This window comes from Pongo abelii, chromosome 6, assembly GCF_028885655.2.
Source record: "Pongo abelii isolate AG06213 chromosome 6, NHGRI_mPonAbe1-v2.0_pri, whole genome shotgun sequence".
Taxonomy (NCBI): Eukaryota; Metazoa; Chordata; class Mammalia; order Primates; family Hominidae; genus Pongo; species Pongo abelii.
The window spans coordinates 6,837,419-6,862,124 of record NC_071991.2 but is presented as its reverse complement, the minus strand read 5'-3'; the positions used below and the strand labels follow the sequence as shown (position 1 = coordinate 6,862,124).

The following is a 24,706-nucleotide window of genomic DNA, read 5'->3' as shown; positions in this document are numbered from 1 at the left end:
CGGGCGGATCATGAGCTCAGGAGATCAAGACCATCCTGGCTTACATGGTGAAACCCCATCTCTACTAAAAATATAAAAAATTAGTCGGGTGTGGTGGCAGACGCCTGTAGTCCCAGCTACTCGGGAGGCTGAGGCAGGAGAATGGCGTGAACCCAGGAGGTGAAGCTTGCAGTGAGACAAGATCGCGCCACTGCACTCCAGCCTGGGCGACAGAGCAACACTCCGTCTCAAAAAAAATAAAATAAAATAAAAAACAAAATTAGCCAGGCATGGTAGCACATGCCTGTAGTCCCAGCTGCTTAGGAGACTAGGGCGGGAAAGTTGCTTGAACCTGGGAAGCGGAGGTTGCGGTGAGCCAAGATCACGCCATTGCACTCCAGCCTGGGCAACAAGAGCGAAACTCCGTCTCAAAACAAAAACAAAAACAAAAAACAGAAAACAACTTTTAGCCTAGAGAGAAAATGAAACAACTGGCATTGACGCACTGGGGTCCTGGCTGACCCCAACATGGAGGCTCAGCATCTCAGCGAACCCGCTGCACAGCCTGAGTCTCAGGACACACACAGGGCTCAGGACTTGGTGTGACACTGACAGGTCACTTAGGCTCCCACTCACACCACCAATGCTGGTGCAAGCAGGCAAATAAATACAGGTGATCTACACAAGGGAAGATGCTGGACTTGAGCGACACTCTGACAAGACTTGATTCTGTGCATGCCAACTGAAGATGAGTATGCAGAACTTAGCAAAGATTTTCAAGAGAAAATAATCTAAGGATTACGTAATTCGGGAAAATAAAAACCTGATGGGCAATTTCAACTGAGAATGGCGACTACCTGCTCACCATCTTTTGGAGAACGAAGAAGAAACGAATGGTCTGAAGAGACTTAGCCAGACAGAGCTACCCAACAGAGAGGATGCAAATGTTAAATGACCACAGGAAATGTAACATCTCTTTTTAGGACGCCCTAGATAAGAAATCTTCCAACTGGTCCTTCAGGAATGTGTCTAAGCAGTCTTGGATGAGCTACATAAACAGGTCTGCAGACCACAGAGCCAGCAATCAGGGACCACATTCCATGTAGTACAAAATTCAGAAGTTTCCCCTTTATCAACAAGAGACCCAGCTGCCAGCATGTTACTACCAGATCCCATTCTTCTTAGGACAGTGTGGCTCAAAGGGATGAGACCTTCCAGACACTGGTATCTGAGCATTTGTGGCCTGCCCCTGAGTTGTCAAGATAATTTCCTTATCTCTGAAGGAGTCCAGACAGGAAGGCTTCCACTGCTGGGTGGGTGCTCGCCCCTCTTGCTCCTTAAGTGCCCGGCTCACCCCCTTGCTAGCACAGGGTATATTACACACTTTATGGGACTTTTCTGTGAACTACCTGAGGGCAAGAACCATGTCTCACTCCCTTCTTGATCTTCAAATATTTTATAGGAAAGCAGTCCACAGTCTCACACAGAGGAAACATGAAGTTTAAGTTCTAGCCCTATGAGGACAACACCTACTTTGATACCAGGCCTCACACTCTACAGCTTTGTTCAAGCTGAGGAGAGTTCTCCTTCCTTATCTGTGTGTTCCTCAGAACACAAAGTGGGACTCCTGCCAAGTCACCCTTGACTTACTGTGAGGCCTTCCTTAGAGAGGCCTCGCCCTGCCCAGTACCCCCTGAGTCACAGCGGGGTGGCTCTCATTTCTCAGAATGACACCACACCCTTCCACAGGTGTCCAGTGGGCTGAAGACTCCTACTCTACCAGCCAGTATGTTTTTAAATCCATTTACAATCTAAATTATTAAACATCCACTGGGTATAGAATAGTTTCCTAAGATATTGAAGAATTTGAATTCTCTGGGGATTACAGACTGATTTTTAATACAGCAGACTTAACTACTAAGTTATTTCATCCATATTACCCCTAAAACAAAGTACTGGTTGAATCAATCACAGGCTGCCTCATCATCCATCAGGGCTCAAAGCCAGCCTTTCTCTAGGATGTCTTCCTGACCTCAACCCGACCCCAACCCCAATCCCTCCGGCCAACCCAGGTTTGCTGAGCACCCACACAACGTGGAAGGCAGCACTCTCTAGGCCAACCCACCCGCACACTGAGGAACAGGAGAATTCTGACAGCGGCTGGCCCCACAGTGTGTGCAATGTGCCCAGGATTGTTATGAGTGCGTGACATGTACTCATCTCATCCTATAAGGAAACAGGCAAAGACTGGAGAGAGGAAGAAGCCTGCCTGAAGTCACAGAGCTAGGACATGCACACAGGTTATCAACCCAAGGAATCTCAAGCATATTTAACTTTTACTTCCAAAGACACTTTTAAAAATGAAGAACAAACATGTAACAAGATAAGCAAATGATACACAAGTAACACAACTGCTTAAAGAAAAGTAACTGTTAACCACAACAATGTCTTCTAAGTACCCATTTTCACCAGCTACTGCTCTAATTAGCTTTGGTAAATAAATCACTTAGTTGTCTGGTACAGAAGCAAAACTAATCTAAACTTTTTTTTCTGATTAGACACAGTGGATACATTTTACAAAACCAAAACCTCAATCTACATTGAATAGATTTAGGTTCTATACCCATACAAATTATGTATTTTGTGGGAAAAAATGTATTAAACCTGTAAGATTAGTTACTAACTTGGTTTAAAGAAACCTGAATCTTAACTGCCTAATTTGATTCTGTGGTACAAAAATGTCACACAGCAAACTTGCCTTCAAACTAATTGGTGTTAAAAACTGGTTTGCAAAAACAAAACAAAAAGTACCTCTTTCATACGGTTATTCTAAAGCTAAATGGAAGACTGTAAAATGCCCAACAATGGAACAGCTGGTAACACTCAAAACACAAAACCCCTGGCTTGCATCTAGGGGGATGTTTATATGGAACCAATTCCACCGTTTGCTATTTACTCAATACCTAAATGATGGCAATATAAGCAAGTCCATAGGTAACATGCACTAATTAAGCGCTCGAGAATTATATACCCTAAAAGACACATTAAAAATCAGCTGCAATCCTTACTGTTTGCGGATAGGATAGGGGGCGTAATCTGTCATAATCTTCTTGTCCAGCTGTATCCCATAAGCCCAGATTCACCGGTTTTCCATCTACCATAACATTGGCAGAATAATTGTCAAAGCTGTAGAATGGAATGAAAATGGTTAGTCACAGATGTAGAAGCTAAGTCACTGTCCCAGCCATCCTAGAGAACGTGTGCCACGAAAAAGGCTGGGGATGGGCCTGGAGGCTGCCACACCAGCAAATGTCCCTGCAGGCACAAGGAGGAAGGAGGCAGGGGCAAAACTTGCGGGAAACAAACCAAACCCAAAACTTAAGAGAAATGAAAGAAACAAACAACAAGCTATTTAAGTGAAACAAATCACTGTCAGAAATAAAAACATTTTACTTTAAACAAAGTTTAAGACTTTTATCCTGGGAAGAAATAAGGGTACAATTAGCCCTGCTTTCAAATCCTACTTGTCGGGTTTTTCATGTACTTATGTTGCTCATTTTCAGCAAGAGAGCTGGCCACCAGAGCTACCCTCTGCAGGGTTTCCAGAAGGCCTGAGTGTAGAGCAGTCACACAAAATACACCTGACTTAACAAGCCTCCCAATAACATTTTCAAAGTCAGTGTAACTGATGATACAAATGTTTAAATTCATATGAAGTTGCTACACAAATTAGTCAGGAGAGGTAACCCAGCAAAGCCTACAGGCTGACAGAGGGAAATCAGACTGATGTTAAAAATTGCTACTGGTCAGCAGAAACCAAGCTTTAGAAGAAAATAGTGTTTCCTCTGGACAGGAAGGCAAAAAAGAAAAAAAAGGAAAAATATAATAAAAAGCAGATGCTGGGCGCAGTGGCTCACGCCTGTAATCCCAGCACCTTGGGAGGCCGAGGTGGGTGGACCACCTGAGGTCAAGAGTTCGAGACCAGCCTGGCCAACATGATAAAACTGTGTGTCTACTAAAAATGCAAAAATTAGCCAGGGCGTGGTGGCAGGTACCTGTAATCCCAGCTACTTGGGAGGCTGAGGCAAGAGAATCGCTGGAACCCGGGAGGCAGAGGTTGCAGTGGGCCAAGTTGCACCATTGCACTCTGGCCTGGGCAACAAGAGCGAAACTCGGTCTCAAAAAAAAAAAAGAAGAAGAAGAAAAAAAAGGTATGATGGTGATGGACATGGTAATTATGCTTCCATAAGAAAAAGATTATTGGATAAATAGTATTGTGACTTTTTTTCCCCTATAAGGGAAAAAGAATCAGGTCCTTGCCTCATTCTATACCAAAAATTAGTTCTAAATGAATTAAAGATAAAAATTTTAGCCACAAAAATCCTAGAAAAAAATACTAGAGCATACTTTTGCATCATTTAAGTAGGAAAGGCCTTTCTAAGTACAACATACAATTCTGAGAGGTGGTATTATCATTATTATCATTTTTTTTTTTTTTTTGAGACAGAATCTCACTCTGTCGCCCAGGCTGCAGTGCAGTGGTGCAATCTCGGCTCACTGCAACCTCCACCTCCTGGGTTCAAGTGATTCTCCTGCCTCAGCCTCCTGAGGAACTGGGATTACAGGTGCGTGCCACGACGCCCGGGTAATTTTTGTATTTTTAGTAGAGATGGGGTTTCACCATGTTGATCAGGCTGGTCTTTATCTCCTAACCTCATAATCCACCCACCTCAGCTTCCCAAAGTGCTGGGATTACAGGTGTGAGCCACCGCGCCCGGGTAAGGTGGTATTATTTACATTAAATGCTAAATTTCTATATGGCAGAAGACACCATAATGAAGTACAAAGACAAATGACAGACTGAGGATTATTTACAAAACGTTCCATCAGGCCACGTGCAGTGGAGCATGCTACTCAACAGTCTGAGGTGGAAGGACCAGTAGTTCAAGTCCAGCCTGGGCAATACTGCAAGACCCCAACTCAAAAAAAAAAAAAAAAAAGAAAAAAAGAAAAAAAAAGAAAGGGAGGGAGGGAGGGAGGGAGGAAGGGAGGGAGGGGAAAAGAAAGGAGAAGGAAGAAGGGAAGGAGGGAAGCAGAGTAGGAGAGGAGGGAAGGGGGGGAGAGGGAGGGAGGGAAGGAGGGAGGGAAGAAAGGAAGGAAGGGAGGGAGGGAGGGAAGGAAGGAAATGTTCCATCAGTAAGAAAAAATTTCAGTAGAAAAATACGAAAGATTTAAACAGACAATTCACAAGAGACTAAAAACGTACAGTAAACATTCAAAAGAGCCAGGTGTGGTGGCTCACGCCTGTAATCCCAACACTTTGGGAGGCCAAGGTGGAGAATCACTTGAGGCCAGGTGTTCAAGACCAGCCTGGGCAATATAGCAAAACATAGCTCTACAAAAACACATATATTTTTTTCTTTTTTGGAGACAACGTCTTGCTCTGTTGCCCAGGCTGGAGTGCAGTGACACAATCTTGGCTCACTGCAACCTCCGCCTCCCAGGTTCAAGCAATCCTCCTGCCTCAGCCTCCCGAGTAGCTGGGATTACAGTCATGTGCCACCATGCCCAGCTAATTTTTGTATTTTTAGTAGAGACAGGGTTTCACCATCTTGGCCAAGTTGGTCTCAAACTCCTTACCTCAGTGATCCGCCTGGCTCAGCCTCCCCAAGTGCTGGGATTACAGGCATGAGCAAAATTTTTTAATTAAAAAAAAAATTCAAAAGATTTTAACCACATCTGTGATTGGAAATGAAAACAGTTAGATAACTTCAACCCACGTTAATGGCAGTGTGTACTAAGAGGCCACTTTAGTCAAGGCCAGCAAAGTGACAGCTTTATAGACAGCAATTTGGTAGTTATCTACCAAAAAATAATTTTTTTTTTTTTTTTGGAGACAGAGTCTCACTCTGTTACCCAGGCTGAAGTGCAGTGGTGTAATCTTGGCTCACTGCAACCTCTGCTTCCCGGGTTCAAGCAATTCTCATGTCTCAGCCTCCTGAGTAGCTGGGACTACAGGAGTACACCATCACGCCCAGCTAACTATTGTATTTTTAGTAGAGGTGGGGGTTTTACCATGTTGGCCAGGCTGGTCTCTAACTCCTGACCTCAAGTGATCCTTCCGTCTTGGCCTCCCAAAGTGCTGGGATTACAGGCGTGAGCAATCACGCCCAGCTGTATCTACCAAAATTTAAAACATCCATTGTCTCTTAATTTGGCACGATTTTACTTCTAATAATCTATCAAGTGTACACAAAGACATGAGGGACAACACTGAACCCAGCAATGTCTGTTAACACCAAGAGTCCAAGTGACCAGTGGGTTAAATCAGTTACAGTACTTCAAAATCATTAATCATTAATGATTAAACCTTTATCTACATATGTAGATAAGGAAAATCTCCCCCATAAATTTAGGACAACAGGGACAGCATGATTCCACTTACAGTAAAAAATGGGTGCCATGGCTCACACCTGTAATTCCAGCACTTTGGGAGGCCGAGGTGGGCAGATCACCTGAGGTCAGGAGTTTGAGACCAACCTGGCCAACAAGGTGAAACCCATCTCTACTAAAGAAACAAAAATTAGCCAGGTGTGGTGGTGTACGCGTGTAATCCCAGCTACTTGGGAGGCTGAGGCAGGGAATCACTTGAACCCAGGAGGCAGACGTTGCAGTGAGCTGAGATCGCATCACAGCACTCCAGCCTGGGCAAGAGAGAGAGAGACTAACTCCAAAAAAAAAAAAGGAAAACAACAACAACAACAAAAACATGGATAGGACACTTCAGAGAGCACCTGGGTGTGTGTTGTGCCTGAGGAGGTGAACACAGGTGGGGAGAAGGCGACACCTCCCCAGCGTGCACAGGGAGGACTCACAGCAGCCGCAGGATGGTGCATTATGAGGCTCAGCTACATGGGCTCCCGGGTAACCCATCACCAGAGCAGCACTTTCCTGTCTCCACCCAATTCTGCTGCCTACAGGGAGTAAGCAACTCAACAGCCAATTCCACCCTCCCATACCCCCTTCAACACACACATCCAAGTTTCAGTTCCAAAGCCCTATACCTCAATGCTGACATGTAACCAACTGATGACTTATCAGAAAAGGCCAATTAAAACATAATGGAATCCTTCCCATTCCAGTTCCCAGAAATCCAATGTATCTGAAACTTGTGCACTGACAAGGACTGTTTCTGATCAGACTTTTGGTCAGAGTTCTTGTGTCCAACTCTGGTTTTCTTTAACATCATCCAGTCTCTATACTTCACAGACATTTAAAGTTTGTTTTTTGGATGTCTAAAAATCAATTAGCAAAGTCGTGAAAAGTTTGTATTACTCTAAGTTTCTTTTTTTTTTTCTTTTGAGATGGAGTTTCGCTCTCATTGCCCAGGCTGGAGTGCAGTGGCATGATCTTGGCTCACTGCAACCTCCGCCTCCAGGGTTCGAGTGATTCTCCTGCCTCAGCCTCCCAAATATGTGGGATTACAGGCACCCGCCACCACACCCAGCTAATTTTTTGTATTTTTAGTAGAGATGGGGTTTCATCACGTTGACCACACTGGTCTTGAACTCCTGACCCTCAGTTGATCCGCCCGCCTCAGTCTCCCAAAGTGCTGAGATCACCACGCCCAGCCCTACTTTTTAAAAGCCTAAAATACCTCATAATTAGGTTTCAGTGAATGTTTAAGAAAAAATTAGTATCTGTTCATATGAGGACTAAAGATGGCTTTACAGCAAAACAAATGGTCAAAGGAATGTGAAAACCGTAACACAAACAAGTTAATTCCCAATTTAATTTAAGATACTTACACAGTAGGGATATATTCTCCAGGAAATGCATTGGTTGTGTAACTGATCAGTAGGCAAGTTTTACCTACAGCTCTAAAGAAAAAGAAAAAAGGTTGCTTAGTCAACATGAATGTAATCTTAGTTTTCATTATTAGGTTAAAATAATTTCTAGATAATAAAAATCAAGGCATATACATCACATACTTAGCATTAAAGAAAATGTTTTCTATAACCCTTTATCACCACATACACATTGGTACTCTGAAATTTAAAGTAGACGAACTAGAATTTCTCAGAAAGATAGAGTCAGGAGCCATCACGTTCTGTTTAGGTGCCTGGTGTTAGCATTAATAGTCAAACAGTTGTTACCTATGTACAAGACTCAAAAGAAACAAGATTTTAAAACTTCACGTCTCTTCTGTGAACATCTGTAGAGCCTTTCATCCAAGAATCTTAAGTTTGATCCTGAAGATATTTTTTTTTTTTTTTTTTTTTTTTGAGACTGAGTCTCGTGCTGTCGCCCCGGATGGAGTGCAGTGCAGTGGCACCATCTTGGCTCACTGCAACCTCTGCCTCCCAGGTTCAAGCGATTCTCCTGCCTCAGCCTCCCAAGTAGCTGGGATTACAGGTGCCCACCACCACGCCTGGCTAATTTTTTTGTATTTTTAGTAGAGATGGGTTTTTGCCATCTTGGCCAGGCTGGTCTCGAACTCCTGACCTCAAGTGATCCGCCCACCTGGACCTCCCAAAGTGCTGGGATTACAGGCATGAGCCACCACACCCAGCCTAAAGGTATTTTAATTAACACTAATATACAAACACAGCTTTCCTCTTTAAGTAACTTATTCTGCTGCCTTAAGTGGCACAGCTCAAAATCCCACATCCCTACAGCCTCCCCTATGGCAATCAGCAATGACTTTTCTCTTGAGAGAAAGTGCTTAGTCAATAAACCACCACACGTAACTGCCATCACATTAATTCAGCTGTATTCAACTGCCACCTCCCCCAGCCCCAGTCCTCACACAGCACCATAAGTCTATAAGCAGAGGCTATTACAATACATCCCAGACATTTAATTAATGGCTCAGAGAGGATGGAAGTTAAACTTGCCAAACAGAGAAGTGTGTAGAAAAACTTCAGAGAAAGGAGCACCACCTGCACAACTGGTAATGGGTAGAGACTAATCCTAATATTACCAGTGTGCCACCAGGCAGAAGTCAGAGTGGTGGCTGAAAGTCTCCCAACCACCTGGAATATTTTTCAAGAGGCTATCACCTAATAACTAAGGTCACCACATCATTAGCAAAACGTAAAGGTCTCCAATTTCTACAGCATTGACAAGGCAAGCTTAAGGGCTTACATGAGAGCTCAATTCTCTGGCATCCTGAGGGTTCAGTTAGCCAAGTGCTCTCCTTAATGAGCTCTTCTCTCTGCTGTGCTGTCAGTTTACCAAGGTCACAATGATACATCAGTGTCATAATTTTAAGATTTTTGTCATTCAATCTCAACTACTATAAATTAGAATTTACCATAAAGTTAAGCGCTTTTCCATTTTCCCTCACACTCAAGGCAGATTACAGGCCCAGCCAGTCTTGCCAATATTCATTCACTCATGACATTACTGAGGGCTTAACAAAAGTTGGAACTCCCCATTCCAAAGACTTTAGAGAGTCAAACATTACATCACCAGGAAGTAGCTTCCAACTCCTAAAGGCTTTCTAAACAGAAATGACTCATTGGACATACATTTCGTTAAAAGCTTAGAATGTGAAAATAAACCTGTATGAGCAGGAGCCTAAGCTTTGGAGTCAGAAGCCCAGATTTGAGACCCAGGGCCAATTCTAGCACGTACTGGCTGTATTTTTTGGCAAGTTTCAACTTCCTCATGCCTTTTTTTTTCACCTGCAAAACTAATGCAGAACTACCAGCTACATCCCCAAACTACTGTGAGCATTAGTTCAATTTCAATTTGTATCAACCGTGTGCTACACCAGAAGCACACTAGGTGCTAAAGATACATCAATGAACAAGACCTCATGAAGTAAGTGCAGTTGTTAAATTTAAAAATTAAGAATGCAATCATCACATGAAATTATGGGTGTGATAACTGTCATCATTAAAGCAGCTCTGGAAATGTACAGCAAAAGAGCTAACATTTCTAGAGCTGAAAAAAATATTTTTAGGCCAGGCATGGTGGCTCATGCCTGTAATCCTAGCACTTTGGGAGGCTGAGGTGGGTGGATCGCTTGAGCCCAGGAGTTCAAGACCAGCCTGGCCAACATGGAGAAACCCGTTCTCTACTAAAAATACAAAAATTAGGTGGGTGTGGCGGTGTGCACCTGTAGTCTCAGCTACTTGGGGGGCTGAGGCAGGAGGATCACTTGAACCCAGGAGGGAGGTCAAGGCTGCAGTGAACCAAGATTGCACCACTGCATCCAGTCTGAGGGACAAAGTGAGACCCTGTCTCAAAAAAATAAATTTTTTTTAATTAAAAAATAAAAGCCTGGTGCAGTGGCTTAGGCCTGTAATCCCAGCACAGGGGCCTGAGGTGGGAGGATCGCTGAGCCCAGGAGTTCAAGACCAGCCTGGGCAACATAGAGAGACCTTGTTTCCACAAAAAATTCAAAAATAAGTGGGGCATGGTGGCGCTTGCCTGTAGTCCCAGCTACTCAGGAGGCTGAAGCAAGAGGATCCCTTCAGCCCAGGAATTCGGGGTGGCAGTGAGCTGTGATCACACCACTCCATCCCAGCCTAGGTGACAAAGCACGATCCCATCTCAACAATAAAAAAAAAAGTGGGCAGTGGCATAGGGAAATATGTTACCTCTTCTTGTTAAGGATGTGGGGACTAGATCCTACTTGGAAAGTCACAGGTTTTAAATTGCCAAGAAAGCACTGGATTTTAGAAGAAGCCTCCAACTGCAGTGTGGCAGGAAGCCTGAGGACGCCAGGGACTCACTCAAGGCAGGCACACATGGAAGCTGTTGCTACAGTCCAGGAGCCACCCATGGTGGCCTGGACCAAGAATGGGGACTGGACAGTGAAGACAAGTGGGCTGTTTCTTGGAGTGCTTGAACTTGGAGGCAGAACAAGCATCGCTTACCCATGGTTTGGATGTGGCAGCTTAGGAAGAAAGTGGAGCCTAAAGCTCTAAGGGACCTTTTTAAAAATGATAAAGGTTGGCTGGGCGTGGTGGCTCACACATGTAATCCCAGCACTTTGGGAGGCCAAGGCGGGCGGATCACCTGAGGTCAGGAGTTCGAGACCAGCCTGACCAACATGGAGAAACCCCTCTCTACTAAAAATACAAAAATTAGCCAGGCGTGCATGCCTGTAATACCAGCTACTCGGGAGGCTGAGGCAGGAGAGTTGCTTGAACCTGGGAGGCGGAAGTTGCAGTGAGCCGAGATTGCGCCATTGCACTCCAGCCTGGGCAACAAGAGCGAAACTCCGTCTCAAAAAAAAAAAAAAAAAAAAGATATAGGTTGTGTAAAAACCTTAACAATAGTTGCCGCTCAGTGTCAAGGATAAGCTGCTATGAAGGTTTTGACTGTTATGATAAAATGTCATTATCACTTCTTTTACTATGCTGTCCTAAGTCTCCATGTATATGAGGAACAAAACTACTACTATAAATGCAACCAGCTGTGTCTAAAATCCTCTAAACTTCCCTTCCCGAATGACATCTTTAGCTGAGAAAGGCTCAACCGTGAAGAGATTCAAGGTACTGGCATAATCTGATATTGACTGAAATTTCATTACCAATCACTATTTGTTACAAATCTATGTCTTATAAGAATATGATTATTAAATTATAGAATTCTTAAAGTGCAACCTTATATTTAAGCTTAGTGCAATCAAAAGATAAAATCAACTCCTCTTTAAGTCTTTTGATTAAAACTTTTACTTAATTTCTTCAAATAGGTAAAAGAAAAAGGTTATTCCACTCCTATTAGTGTATATTCATTCTTTGTCCACGCTCTGCTTCCACAAACCAAGTCAACATCTGCACTGGGCAATGTGACAGCCTTTCCATGGCCTTTCCCTCATGAAAAATGGAAGCCATATTTAGCCACAAGTCTTGACTGATACTGCTGGAGAATTTCTGGAAGTTATTACTTGCTTTGGAATTTCTAACTTTATATAATTAACTGCTCAGCTCAACCTCTTTTCAATCATTGAGCAATGTCATCACTCTAGGAAACGAACATGAGTCGGCTGGAAGAAAGTTCATGCCATTTCTACATTGGATTTCCCCCAGCTCATGATGCTACAATTTTTTTTAACCTATCTGTGCTTCCCCTGCCCTATCCTGTAGAAATAACCGCAATGAAAGCAAATAACTTATGTTCCTATTATGTTCTTCATTTTTCCATTAACTTTTTTTTTTTTTTTTTTAAGACGGAGTCTTGGCTCTGTCTTCCAGGCTGGAGCCCAATGGTGCAATCCTGGCTCACCACAACCTCTGCCTGCTGGGTTCAAACAATTCTCCTGCCTCAGCCTCCCAAGCAGCTGGGACTACAGATAAGCACCACCACATCCAGCTAATTTTTTTTTTTTTTTTTTTTGTATTTTCAGTAGAGACAGGGTTTTGCCATGTTGGCCAGACTGGTCTCGAATTCCTGACCTCAGGAGATCCACCCCATCAGCCTCCCAAAGTGCTGGGGTTACAGGCGTGAAGCCATCACGCCCAGCCAAGAGAACTTTTTACTTACTTTTTGAGGGGAGTGGGGTAAACTTTAGTGTTTCTTCCTGAAATCTATAAACCAAAACTTTTTTTTAGTATTAAATATAAACATTTATTCACGAAAATTATAGGTTATAAAATTAAATGTCCGTCTTAGTCGATGGTTGCCCACATTTTGATGAACAAGTCATTCCTAGCCTATCTTTGTTCAAATGATTTGCATACATTATGCAAATAAGTAGAACTGCCCAAAGAATGCCTACGCTGCGTGGTGCGGGCGAAACGCTTCCCGGGACCTTTGGATTGGTCTGTCTATCCACCTCATTTGCATGACGTGATTTAATAACTGGAAGGCCCCGCCCCTCTGGTGCATTTCCCCGCTGCAACCACCTCCTCAAACTCACGGCAAAGGGATGCGAGAGCTGGAACTCTTACCAGGTCTGCGGAAACTCAGCCCTCCAGCAGCTCATCCCGCCCGCCAGCCCCCGTCCTCTCTCTCTTTCTCCCTAGCTGAAGGCGCCACGGGCCGTGTGTCGTTGCCTTCCACTTTTGGCGTCCCTACGTCTCTCCTATAAACCAAAACTTAAAAGCACAATCAATAAATCTAGAAACACTAGGAATTTCCTCATGTTAAAAAAAATTAAAAGATCCAGGAAGCTCAAAAATAACAACTTTCTGCACTGCCTTCTTTTAAAAACACGTTGATCTTAAGACAGAAACGCCAAACTCTCCCAAAGACAATTACAATTGCAAACCAAAATACAGAGCATATATTGCTGTCTAAAAGTGAGTAGATCTTGGCCAGGCACGGTGGCTCTTGCCTGTAATCCCAGCAGGAGGCCAAGGCGGGTGGATCACTTGAGGCCAGGAGTTCGAGACCAGACTGACCAACACAGCGAAACTGCATCTCTATTAAAAATACAAAAAATTAGCTGAGTGTAGTGGCAAGCGCCTGTAATCCCAGCTACTCAGGAGGCTGAGGCAGAAGTATCGCTTGAGGCCAGGGGGTAGAGGTTGCAGTGAGCTGAGATCGCATCACTGCACTCCGGCCTGGGCAACAGAGCGAGACTCTGACTCAAAAAACAAACAAAAAAACATATGTAGATCTTAAGGACAAGATAGGAGAATTTAGTAACTGTCAAATATATATTCCTACTTATTGAATAAATTAAAAACCTTGCATAAAGGTCCTCGATTTACACTGAGAAACAAGGTATGGGGATTCTGTAACGGTAGGCCTTATATATAATTGCATTAATTATGCAGATAAAATCTGTCCAGAAAAATATACCACTAGAGTAGTGCAGTGCTAAATAAACACAAAACCCAATCTAAAATTATGATGTTCTACTACCAATATCTGACTTCACAATCAATGTAAAGAAAGCTAGCCATAGGCCAGGCGTGACGGCTCATGCCTGTAATCCTAGCACTTTAGGAGGGCAAGGTGGGCAGACTGCCTGACCTTAGGAGTTCAAGACCAGCCTGTGCAGCACGGTGAAACCCCATCTCTACTAAAATACAAAAGAAATTAGCTGGGCGTGGTGGCACACGCCTGTAATCCCAGCTACTCAGGAGGCTGAGGCAGGAGAATTGCTTGAACCTGGGAGGCAAGAGGTTGCAGTGAGCTATTTCGTGCCACTGCACTCCAGCCTGGCGACAGAGCAAGACTCTGTCTCTACAAAAAAAAAAGAAGAAAAAAAAAAGAAAGCTAGCAATTATTACCACTAGAAGCTTCAAAAAATTAAGATAGTGCATAAAGTTTCTCACTTAGGCTGAAGACACTATGCACAACTGAGCTGAAGTCTGAAGCCACCCTTCCAGAATCAAGGCTAACCCTGGTGTAGTTGATACAAGCCAGCTGAACACACAAGAGTTCAAAAATAAGAATTTATATCTAAGTGCACACAGCCCCTATTCTTTTTCAAAATCAGGCCAGGTGTGGTGGCTCACGCCTGTAATCCCATCACTTTGGGAGGCCAAGGCAGGTGGATCACCTGAGGTCAGGAGTTCGAGACCAGCCTGGCCAAGATGGTGAAACCCCGTCTCAATTAAAAATACAAAAATTAGCCGGGCATGGTGGTGGGTGCCTGTAATCCCAGCTACTCAGGAGGCTGAGGCAGGAGAATCGCCTGAACCTGGGATGCGGAGATTGCAGTGAGCAGAGATCATGCCATTGCACTCCAGCCTGGGCAACAGAGAAAGACTCTGTCTCAAAAAAAGCAAAACAAATAAAAAAAACAAAATCAACTCCTCTATAAATCCTCTTAAAAGGTTCCCTCTGATAACAGGAAGACATGATAAAGCAAATACAACAAAATGAACAAGTAGAGCAAAATGTTGTCATAGAATCCAGGCCATGGGTATGTGCATGTTGACTGTACAATGCTTTCCACTAGTCTGTTTGAAATTTTTCATATTAAGACATTGCAGGAAAATATTCCTATTGACCACATGCAATCCTGCCTTGGTGGCAAAGACTCTTGATAAAAACATCTCCTTTCTAGGAAGACTACAATTTTAAGAGCTACCTGGTGATGGAGATGTGAAAAAGCAGGCAGTACTAAGGTATCAGATGACTAATGCAAAAGATAGAAGTTATAAAGGGTAAATTTAAGGTTTCTAAAAATGGCTTCCTGATGCTCCTCCCACTTAGCCCAACTCCAAACTTTTACTGTAACTATCATCTGAAATTAAAAAAACACACACACACAATGTGTAATTTTTTTGGCTTATCAAGAAAAAAACACATTAGGTATAATATCATCAACAAAGATCAGAGCCATATACTACACCTAAATTTGGAGGCCAGTGCCACTTTGACCTGTGGTAAAGGTAAATTCAAATACCTTTACCACAGGTCAAAAATATGGAACCCCATGCCTTGAGAGGAAAACACACAAAACTGAAAAGCTTAAACAAATTCATGGTTCACGCCACCACCGTTCAACAGAAGTAAAGAATAAATGGTATATATTCCTGTAAGGATGATGTCACAGAAGGCATTTTTCACGTTCAGCTAAGAAACTCCTGGACAATAATGTATATCCAAGTCAGACACTGGGCTAGACAGGCCACTAGCCCAATTAGGACTCCACTTTGTATAAAGAGTGAAACAGAGAGAGCTTCAAGTCACTCATTCCCATTCCTTTAATCAACCAACACCAAAACAATACTATTAAAATAGTTGTGGCCAGGCGCAGCGGCTCAGGCCTGTAATTCCATCACTTTGGGAGGCCGAAGCAGGAGAATCGCTTGAACCCAGGAGGCAGAGGTTGCCGTGAGCCCATATCGTGCCACTGCACTCCAGCCTGGGTGACAGAGCGAGACTCCGTCTCAAAAAATAGTAATAAGCAATAAAAAATAATAATAAAATAATAAAACTGTTGTTTAGGCCAGGCATGATGGCTCACGCCCATAATCCCAGCACTTTGGGAGGCCAAGGCGGGCAGATCGCCTAAGGTCAGGAGTTCGAAACCAACCTGGTCAACATGGTGAAACCCTGTCTCTATTAAAAATACAAAAAATTGCCAGGCGTAGTGGCTTATGCCTGTAATCCCAGTACTTTGAGAGGCTAAGGCAGGTGGATAACCTGAGGTCAGGAGTTTGAGACCAACCTGGCTAACAAGGAGAAACCCCATCTCTACTAAAAATACAAAATTAGCCAGTGTGATGGCGTGGGCCCATAACCCCAGCTACTCGAAAGGCTGAGGCAGGAGAAGGAGGTTGCAGTGAGCCGAGATCGCACCACTGCACTCCAACCTGGGCAAAAAGGGCGAAAACTCCTTCTCAAAAAAAAAAAAAAAATTAGCTGGGCATGGTGGCAGGCACGTGTAGTTCCAGCTACTCGGGAAGCTGAGGCAGGAGAATCGCTTGAACCCAGGAGGTGGAAGCTGCAGTGAGCCAAGATAAAATAAAAACAAATAAATAATAAAACACTTGTTTATAAATACCTGAATGTAAGATGCTGTCTTTTTTTCCTTTTTGAGACAGAGTCTCACTCTGTTACCCAGGCTGGAGTGCAGTGGCGCGATCTCGGCTCACTGCAACTTCCATCTCCCTTGGTTCAAACAATTCCCCTGCCTCAGCCTCCCGAGTAGCTAGGATTACAGGTGCCCCCCACCATCCCTGGCTAATTTTTTTGTATTTTTAGTAGACACAGGGTTTCACCATATTGGCCAGACTGGTCTCAAACTCCTGACTTCAGGCAATCCGCCCACCTTGGCCTCCCAAAGTGCTGGGATTACAGGCATGAGCTATCGCGCCCGGGTGATGCTGTCTTACCTAGGAAAAGCTGAGAGAAAATCTTGGGGCAAAGGTCCAATAAGTGAAAGTTAAAGGGTGGGGCAGCAGTAAGGTGGAGGAAAAAAAAATTATAGATCCCATGCTCAGAAACGACTATCTTAGAATAAAAAAGTATCAACCCTATGTAACATTTCTTGGCCAATCTCAATTAAATTGCTATTCAGGAAATCTAGAATTTTCTAACATGCTTTGCAAATTATTTCTGACTTTTTTTCTTTTTTTTCAAGACAGAGTCTTGCTCTTGTCGCCCAGGCTGGATTGCAGTGACACAATCTCAGCTCACTGCAACCTCCGCCTTCGGGGTTCAAGCGATTCTCCTGCCTCAGCATCCTGAGTAGCTGGGATTACAGGCGCCCACCACTACACCCAGCTAATTTTTGTACTTTTAGTAGAGACAGGGTTTTGCCATGTTGGCCAGGCTGGTCTCGAACTCCTGACGTCAGGTGATGAGCCTGCCTCGGCCTCCCAAAGTGCTGAGATTACAGGCATGAGCCACCGCACCTGGCAGACATATTTTCATATGGGTGTATTATCAGTCTCTACCAGTCAGGGCCCCAGAAGGAAAAAACTCATCCCAGAAGAGTCAAATAGAGATTTCCATGAAGGAATTATTTACAAAGCTGTAGGCAGAGTTAAGGAGCAAACAAGATGGCAAGGCATCCAATTCTAGCAATGTAAGACAGAACCATCCCTAGGGATGATGAGACAAGGAGCAGGAGTTTCCTTAGGAGCCCAGTGTAAGCAGAGGCACAGGAGGGCAGGATGGAGGGACATACAGCCTGAAAGGACACTGCCGTGGTCCAGGCAAAGGGTCAAAGCAGGAATTGATGAAGATGTATTTCCTTTAAAAACAAAAAAAAAAGAGAGTTTCCCTCTGTCACCCAAGCTGGAGTGCAGTGGTACAATCTCGGCTCACTGCAACCTCCACCTCCCAGGTTCAAGCGATTCTCCTGCCTCAACCTCCTGAGTAGCTGGGATTACAGGCGTGCCCAGCTAATTTTTCTATTTTTAGTAGAGATGGGGTTTCGCCATGTTGGCCAGACTGGTCTGAAACTCCTGACCTCAGGTGAACCGCCCACCTTGGCCTCCTGAAGTGCTGGGATTACAGCCTTGAGCTACTGTGCCCGGCCAAAGACGTATCTCTAATAGTTTTTGTTTTTGCTTTTTTGAGACGGGGTCTCACTCTGTCGCCCGGGCTGGAGTGCAATGGCACGATCTCAGCTCACTACAACCTCCACCTCCTGAGTTTCAAGCGATCCTCCCACCTCAGCCTCCCGAGTAGCTGGGACTACAGGCATGTGTCTACACCTAGCTAATTTTTTATTTTTAGCAGAGACAGGGTCTCACCATGTTGCCCAGGCTGGTCTTGAACTCCTAAGCTCTAGTGATCCACCCACCTTGGCCTCCCAAAATGCTGGGTTACAGGTGTGAGCCACTTGACCTGGCCAGGTACATTTCACTTCTAATATCACCTAGCTCTAGTCAACATCAATACTAAACATAGTATTAAAAAATAACTGTGCTTGCTCAAATGCTCATAACTAATTAAAAAAAAAAAACAGACTGAAAACTCAAGGCCACAGACTTTTAAGCCTAATACTCCCTCACAGAGCCTTAGTAGAAACCGCAATAACAGTACCTGGCATTTACTAAGCACTCAGCAAGGGGAACCTGCGAGGTAGTTAATAACCAACATCTTGTTTAGTCTTGTTGACCTCCCACTGAACCGCCTCTCTTGGGAGGTGGGAGATGTGCTTAGGGTTAGTTACCCCATGTAAGCGGTGGGGTGGGGATTTGAAGGGAGGGTCCAGATTCCATGACAGGCACTCAACAAGTTATTTAACTAGATAAAACAGCCAATTCAAACAGCAGAGGTCCCTAATCGGTTAGTATTAAATAAACGTATCTGCTATGCTTATGTTTTAGTTTTAGAAATTTTGAAATAATTATCAGCAATATGACTTATAACAAAAAAAAAACAAGCCGAGGCGGGCAGATCACTTGAGGGTCAAGAGTTTGAGACCAGCCTGGCCAACATGGTGAAACTCTGTCTCTACCAAAAAAAATACAAAAAAAAAAAAATTAGCTGGGCATGGTGGCTTGCGCCTGTAATCCCAGCTACTTGGCAGACTGAGGCACGAGAATCGCTTGAACCCGGGAGGCAGAGGTTGCAGGAGCAAAGATCGCGCCATTGCACTCCTGCCTGGGCAACAGAGTGAGACCCTGTCTCAAAAAAAAAAAAAGAAAAGAAAAAAAAATTGGGCCGGGCGCCGTGGCTCACGCCTGTAATCCCAACACTCTGGGACACCCAGGCGGGTGGATCACCTGAGGTCAGGAGTTCGAGACCAGCCAGGCCAACATGGTGAAACCCGTCTCTACTAAAAAATACAAAAATTAGCCGGACACGGTGGCGCGTGCCTGTAATCCCAGCTACTAAGGAGACTGAGGCAGAAAGATCGCTTGAACCTGGGAGGCGGAGGTTGTAGTGAGCCGAAATCGTGCCACTGCACTCCAGCCTGGGCAACAGAGTGAAACTCCGTCTCAAAAAAAGAAAAAAAAAAAAAAAAAAGCCTGAATAGCCTACATACTCTAATACTCCTTCACACTTCCAAGACAAATCCGACAGATGGGCATCCTACAAAAATCAGCTGTCTAATTATCCTTCTCGCATCTGAACTGCAAGAACCAAAATCTGTCCTAATGATAAGTTTGAAAAATATCAACCCAGTTAACCGTGATGCCAGAACTTTCCTTGGACTTTACTGGAACATGTACCAGTTGCATTGAGTTTGATTAAACTGGTAGTAATTCTTCCTCGCTAACACTAACCTATACAAGCAACGTTGAGATGCGCGATTTTGCTCGGGTTACACTGAGATTCTTGTTTCTGTGGGAGAAAAAAACCGCATAAGACAAGTCTTGTCTTCCTCTAGGGCCTGTAACCATCACGGGCAGTCATGAAAAGCAATGCCTGGAGTCACAGGGGGCCAGTTCTGCTACATCCCATACCTAACGCGTTAAGCAAAGAACACTTTTTTTGTCAATGACCACACCACGTTGTTAAAAAAAAGAAAGAAAAGAAAAAACAGTCCCCCATTACAGCCGGCTCCTCCCAGCCAGCATCTTAAAAACTTTCTCCACGGAAAGAGCGAAAACAACAATTTTAAGAATCCTAACAGTGGCAGAAGTGTAAGTCAAAAAACTTGTTCGAAAATAAGTTGAGAGGCCGGGCGCGGTGTCACCCCAGCGCTTTTGGAGGCTGAGACGCAGGAGAATCACGAGCGCAGGAATTCGAGACCAGCCTGGACAACACAGTGAGACCCCATTTCTACAAAAAACTTTTAAAGATTAGCCAGGCGTGGTGGCACACGCCTGTAATCCCGGCATTTTGGAGGCTGGGATGGTAGGATCGCTTGAACTCAGGAGTTCGAGACCGGCCTGGGCAACACAGCGAGACCCCGTCTACGAAAAAAAAAATTTTTTTTTAAAGAAAAGTTTGGGGGCACCAAAGCGGCCCGTACAATCAAGCATGCGTCAAATATGATCGACTTGACCGCCGCGTTCCCAACACAGCTCTCAAAGGGGATCGAGAGGTTCATGGAAAAAACAAGAAAAGGTCCCTTTTTAGAAAAATAGTCAAAATCTCCAAGAGCGCTTGCTCTACGAGCGCTCCCGAGGAGGGCGGCGGGCGGTGTCCGGGAAGAAAGCCGGAGGGTGGAGTTCACTTTTCCCTCTGGCCGGCGAGCAGCGAGGCCCTCCTCCATCGAGAGCCGGAACCAGGCACGCGCCGCCCGGACCGTCAGGGTCCGGTGGGGGCGCCCGCCCGCGGCCCCCGCCCCGCGACACAGGCCCAGACCCAGGCCCAGGCCCACCGCCTACGCGAGCCCGCGGCGGACGCCGGCCTGCCTGGGCCCCAGTCCGGGCCCGACCCCCGCCCGCGCCCGACCCCGCGGCCTCCAGGCCGGCCCCGGCCGCGCACTCACCCGTCTCCCACCACCACACACTTGATGGCCTGCATCAGGGCCGCTCGCTGGGCCGCGGCGGCGGCAGGGCGCTGAGATAGGAAGCGGCGGGCTCGGGGCGCGGCGGACGGGCGCGCGGCTTGCGGGCGGCGGGGCGCTGGGTGCCGGGGCCGCTGTCCACGCCGCCTCGCCCTCCGCGGACTGGAAGCCGATACCCGGCAGCGGCCACCACCCAAAGCTGGGGAAAACTGCAGAGAAACAGGAAATGGCCGCTCCACTCACATCCGGCCTCCCCTCCCCCGCGCCGGCGCCGCCGCTCCCAGGTTCCGGGCGGGGCCGCTCCCGCCCGCGCCGCTCCCGGAGTTTCTCTGGACTTCGGGAATGCTCGGAAGCGCTCGGGCCCACTCGTCTCTGGCCGCGGGGCGCGGCGGCCGCCATCTTGGCGCGCTAAAGTGGCCTGGGCGTGGCCGAGCCTGCAGGTCCCTTCCCTAGGGTTCAGGGCTTTAAAAGGAACCTGTCAGTCGGGCGCGGTGGCTCACGTCCTAATCCCAGCACTTTGGGAGGCTGAGGCGGGCGGATCACCTGAGGTCACGAGTTCAAGACCAGCCTGGCCAACATGGTGAAACACTGTCCCTAATAAAAATACAAAAAATTAACGGGGCATGGCGGTGGGCGCCTGTAATCCCAGCTACTCAGGAGGCTGAGGCAGGAGAATCGGTTCAATCCGGGAGGCGGTGGTTGCAGCGAGCCGCGATCCTGCCATTGCACTCCAGCCTGGGCGACAAGAGCGAAACTCCGTCTCAAAAAAAAAAAAAAAAGAGGAACCTGTCAGACAGGGCGCGGTGGCTCAAGCCTGTAAACCCAGCACTTTGGGAGGCCGAGGAGGGCAGATCACAAGGTCAAGAGATCGAGACTATCCCGGTCAACAAGGTGAAACCCCGTCTCTACTAAAAATACAAAAATTAGATTAGCCGGGCGTGGAGGCGCGCGCCTGTAGTCCCAGCTACTCAGAAGGCTGAGGCAGGAGAATCGCTTGAACCTGGGCGGTGGTTGCAGTGAGCCGAGATGGCACCACTGCACTCCAGCCTGGAGTCAGAGCGAGACTCTGTCTCAAAAAAAAAAAAGAGGAACCTGTGGTGGCTGGGCGCAGTGGCTCACGTCTGTCATCCCAGCACTTTGGTTGGGAGGCCCAGGTGGGTGGATCACAAGTTCAGGAGTTCGAGACCAGCCTCACCAACATGGTGAAACCCCATCTCTGCTAAAACAATACAAAAGTTAGCCGGATGTGGTGGCGGCCGCCTGTAATCCCACCTACTAGGGCGGCTGAGACAGGAGAATCGCTTGAACCCAGGACGCGGAGGTTGCAGTGAGCTGAGATTGCGCCACCGCACTCCAGCCTAGGAGACAGAGTGAGACTCCATCTTAAAAAAAAAAAAAAAAAACCTGTGGTTGCAGGAGCCATGCTCCCTGTCACTAACTCCTGCTTGAGGGCATTGACTCCCCCCGTTTCATTATCTTTATGTGATAACTATCTGCAATGACATTAGGTCCTTTTAGAAAATTCGGAATCTAAAACTATAAGGAAGAATAAAATCATACACCATACCTTTACTCAGCAATAACCATGTCCATTCAGCCAAAAAAAATGTGTTGCCGGCCAGGTGTGGTGGCTCACACCTGTAATCCCAGCACTTTGTGAAGGTGGGCGGATCACCTGAGGTCAGGAGTTCTAGATCAGCCTGGCCAACATGGCGAATCCCCATTTCTACTAAAAATACAAAAAATTAACCGGACATGGCGGCAGATGCCTGTAGTCCCAGCTACTCCAGAGGCTGAGGCATTAGAATCGCTTGTACCGGGGAGGTGGAGGTGGCATTGAGCCGAAATCTCGCCACTGCACTCCAGCCTGGGTGACACAGCAAAAAAAAAAAAAAAAAAAAAAAAAAAAGTATTGCATGTTCTCTGTTGCATATGCATTTTCTGTTACTTGTTTTTAATGTATTTAGTGCTATGCCTCGTGCATTGTACCAGGTTCTGGAGATAATGGCCGTTAGACGGTGAAAGTGCAAATATTTTGGTATATTTCCTCTTAGTTATCTTTTGATATGCATAATGAACGTTTTGTAAGCAAAATCAAGAAATCATACAGAGTCGGTGTAACTTTTTTTTTTTTTATAAAATAGAGGCAGGATCTCACTATGTCGCCCAACTTGGTCCCGAACTCCTGGGCTCTAGCAATCCTCCCACCTCGGCCTCCCAAGTTGCTGGGACGACAAGCAGGTGCCACCACACCTGGCTAATTTTTCTATTTTTGGTAGAGATGGAGTTTCCCCATGTTGCCCAGTCTGCTATTGGAACTTTTTTTTTTTTTTTTTTTTTTTTTTTTTTTTTTTTGAGAGGGAGTCTCCCTCTGTCGCCCAGGCCGGAGCGCGGTGGCGCGATCTCGGCTCACTGCAAGCTCTGCTTCCCGGGTTCACGCCATTCTCCTGCCTCAGCCTCCCGAGTAGCTGGGACTACAGGCGCCCGCCACCACGCCCGGCTAATTTTTTGTATTTTTAGTAGAGATGGGGTTTCACCGTGTTAGCCAGGACGGTCTCGATCTCCTGACCTCGTGATCCGCCCACCTTGGCCTCCCAAAGTAGTGCTGGGATTACAGGTGTGAGCCACTGCGCCCGGCTGGAACTTTTTTTTTTTTGTACCACTGCATTCCAAACTCCAGCCTGGGCGACAGAGCGAGACTCCATCTCCAAAAATAAAAATAAAAATAAAATAAATATGCCAGGCACGGTGGTTCATTCCTGTAATCACAGCACTTTGGAAGGCTGAGGTGGGAGGACTGCTTGAAGCCCGGAGTTAAAGACCAGATTGGGCAACACAGCAAGACCCCCATCTCTACAAAAAATTAGCTAGGCATGGTAGCATGCACCTGTTGTCCCAGCTACTTGGGAGGCCAAAGCAGGAGGATCTCCTGAGCCCAGAAGGTCGAAGCTGCAGTGAGTTGTGATCAAGCTACTGCATTCCAGCCTGGGTGACAGGGACACCCTGTCTCAAAAAAATTAAGTTAATTGAATTAATGTACAACCCACATATGAAAATCAGTTAATTTAAAACTGAGTGAGAACAGTTGTCCAAGTTTAGGCTTGAGTATCTGCTTGGAATGTTCCCCATGGCAACAAATGATCCAAAAAGTTAAATTTTTTAAAATTGTGGGTTTTTTTGAGACAGGGTCTGCCTTTGTCACCCAGGCTGGAGTGTAGTGGCATAATCACAGCTCACTGCAACCTCTATCTCCTGGGCTCGGTGATCCTCCCAAGTAGCTGGGACCACAGGTGCACCTCACCACACAAGGATAATTTTTGTATGTAATTTTGTATATTTTTTGCTATGTTGCCCAGGCTGGTCTTCAACTTCTGGGCTCAAGTAATCTGCCGGCCTCAGCTTCCCAAACTGCTGAGATTACAGGCGTGAGCCACTGTGTGTAGTTTAAATTACAATTAATAAATGTGGCCGGGCGCGGTGGCTCACACCTGTAATCTCAGCACTTTGGGAGGGTGAGGAGGGTGGATCACTAGGGCCAGGAGTTCAAGACCAGCCTGGCCAACATGGTGAAACCCTGTCTCTTCTAAAAATACAAAAATTAGATGGGTATGGTGGTGGGTGCCTGTAATCTCAGCTACTCAGGAGGCTGAGGCGGGAGAATTGCTAGAACCCAGGACGTGGAGATTGCAGTGAGCCAACATCGTGCCATCCAGCCTGGGCGACAAGAGCAAAACTCCATCTCAAAAAAAAAAATAAATAAACTCAAATAATATTCTATTAGACCATGTGTGTTTCTTTTCTTCTTCTTTTTTTTTTTTTTTTTTTTTTTTTGAGATGGAGGCTCACTATGTCGCCCAAGCTGGAGTGGAGTGGCACAATCTCAGCTCACTGCAACTCCCAAGTAGCTGGGATTACAGTCATGCACCACCACACCCAGATAATTTTTGT

The 24,706-nt window shown here is 45.8% G+C and overlaps 1 protein-coding gene across 2 annotated transcripts in view; it reads right to left on the bottom strand.

Moving 5' to 3' along the window:
- The window catches only part of RAC1 (Rac family small GTPase 1), a 29,943-nt gene extending 8,863 nt beyond the window's left edge, over positions 1-21,080 (bottom strand). Inside the window, exons 1-3 of one of the 2 annotated variants that reach the window (XM_024250035.3) lie at positions 20,741-21,080; positions 7,788-7,859; positions 3,048-3,165 (exon numbers count right to left, since the gene is read on the bottom strand). In XM_024250035.3, coding sequence (XP_024105803.1) covers positions 3,048-3,165; positions 7,788-7,859; positions 20,741-20,775 — 225 coding nt within the window. In that variant the 5' untranslated portion in view covers positions 20,776-21,080. The remainder of the gene's footprint in view (positions 1-3,047; positions 3,166-7,787; positions 7,860-20,740) is intronic. The other variant, XM_063725905.1, reaches the window with a different exon arrangement.
- Between the last annotated feature and the right edge of the window lie 3,626 nt (positions 21,081-24,706).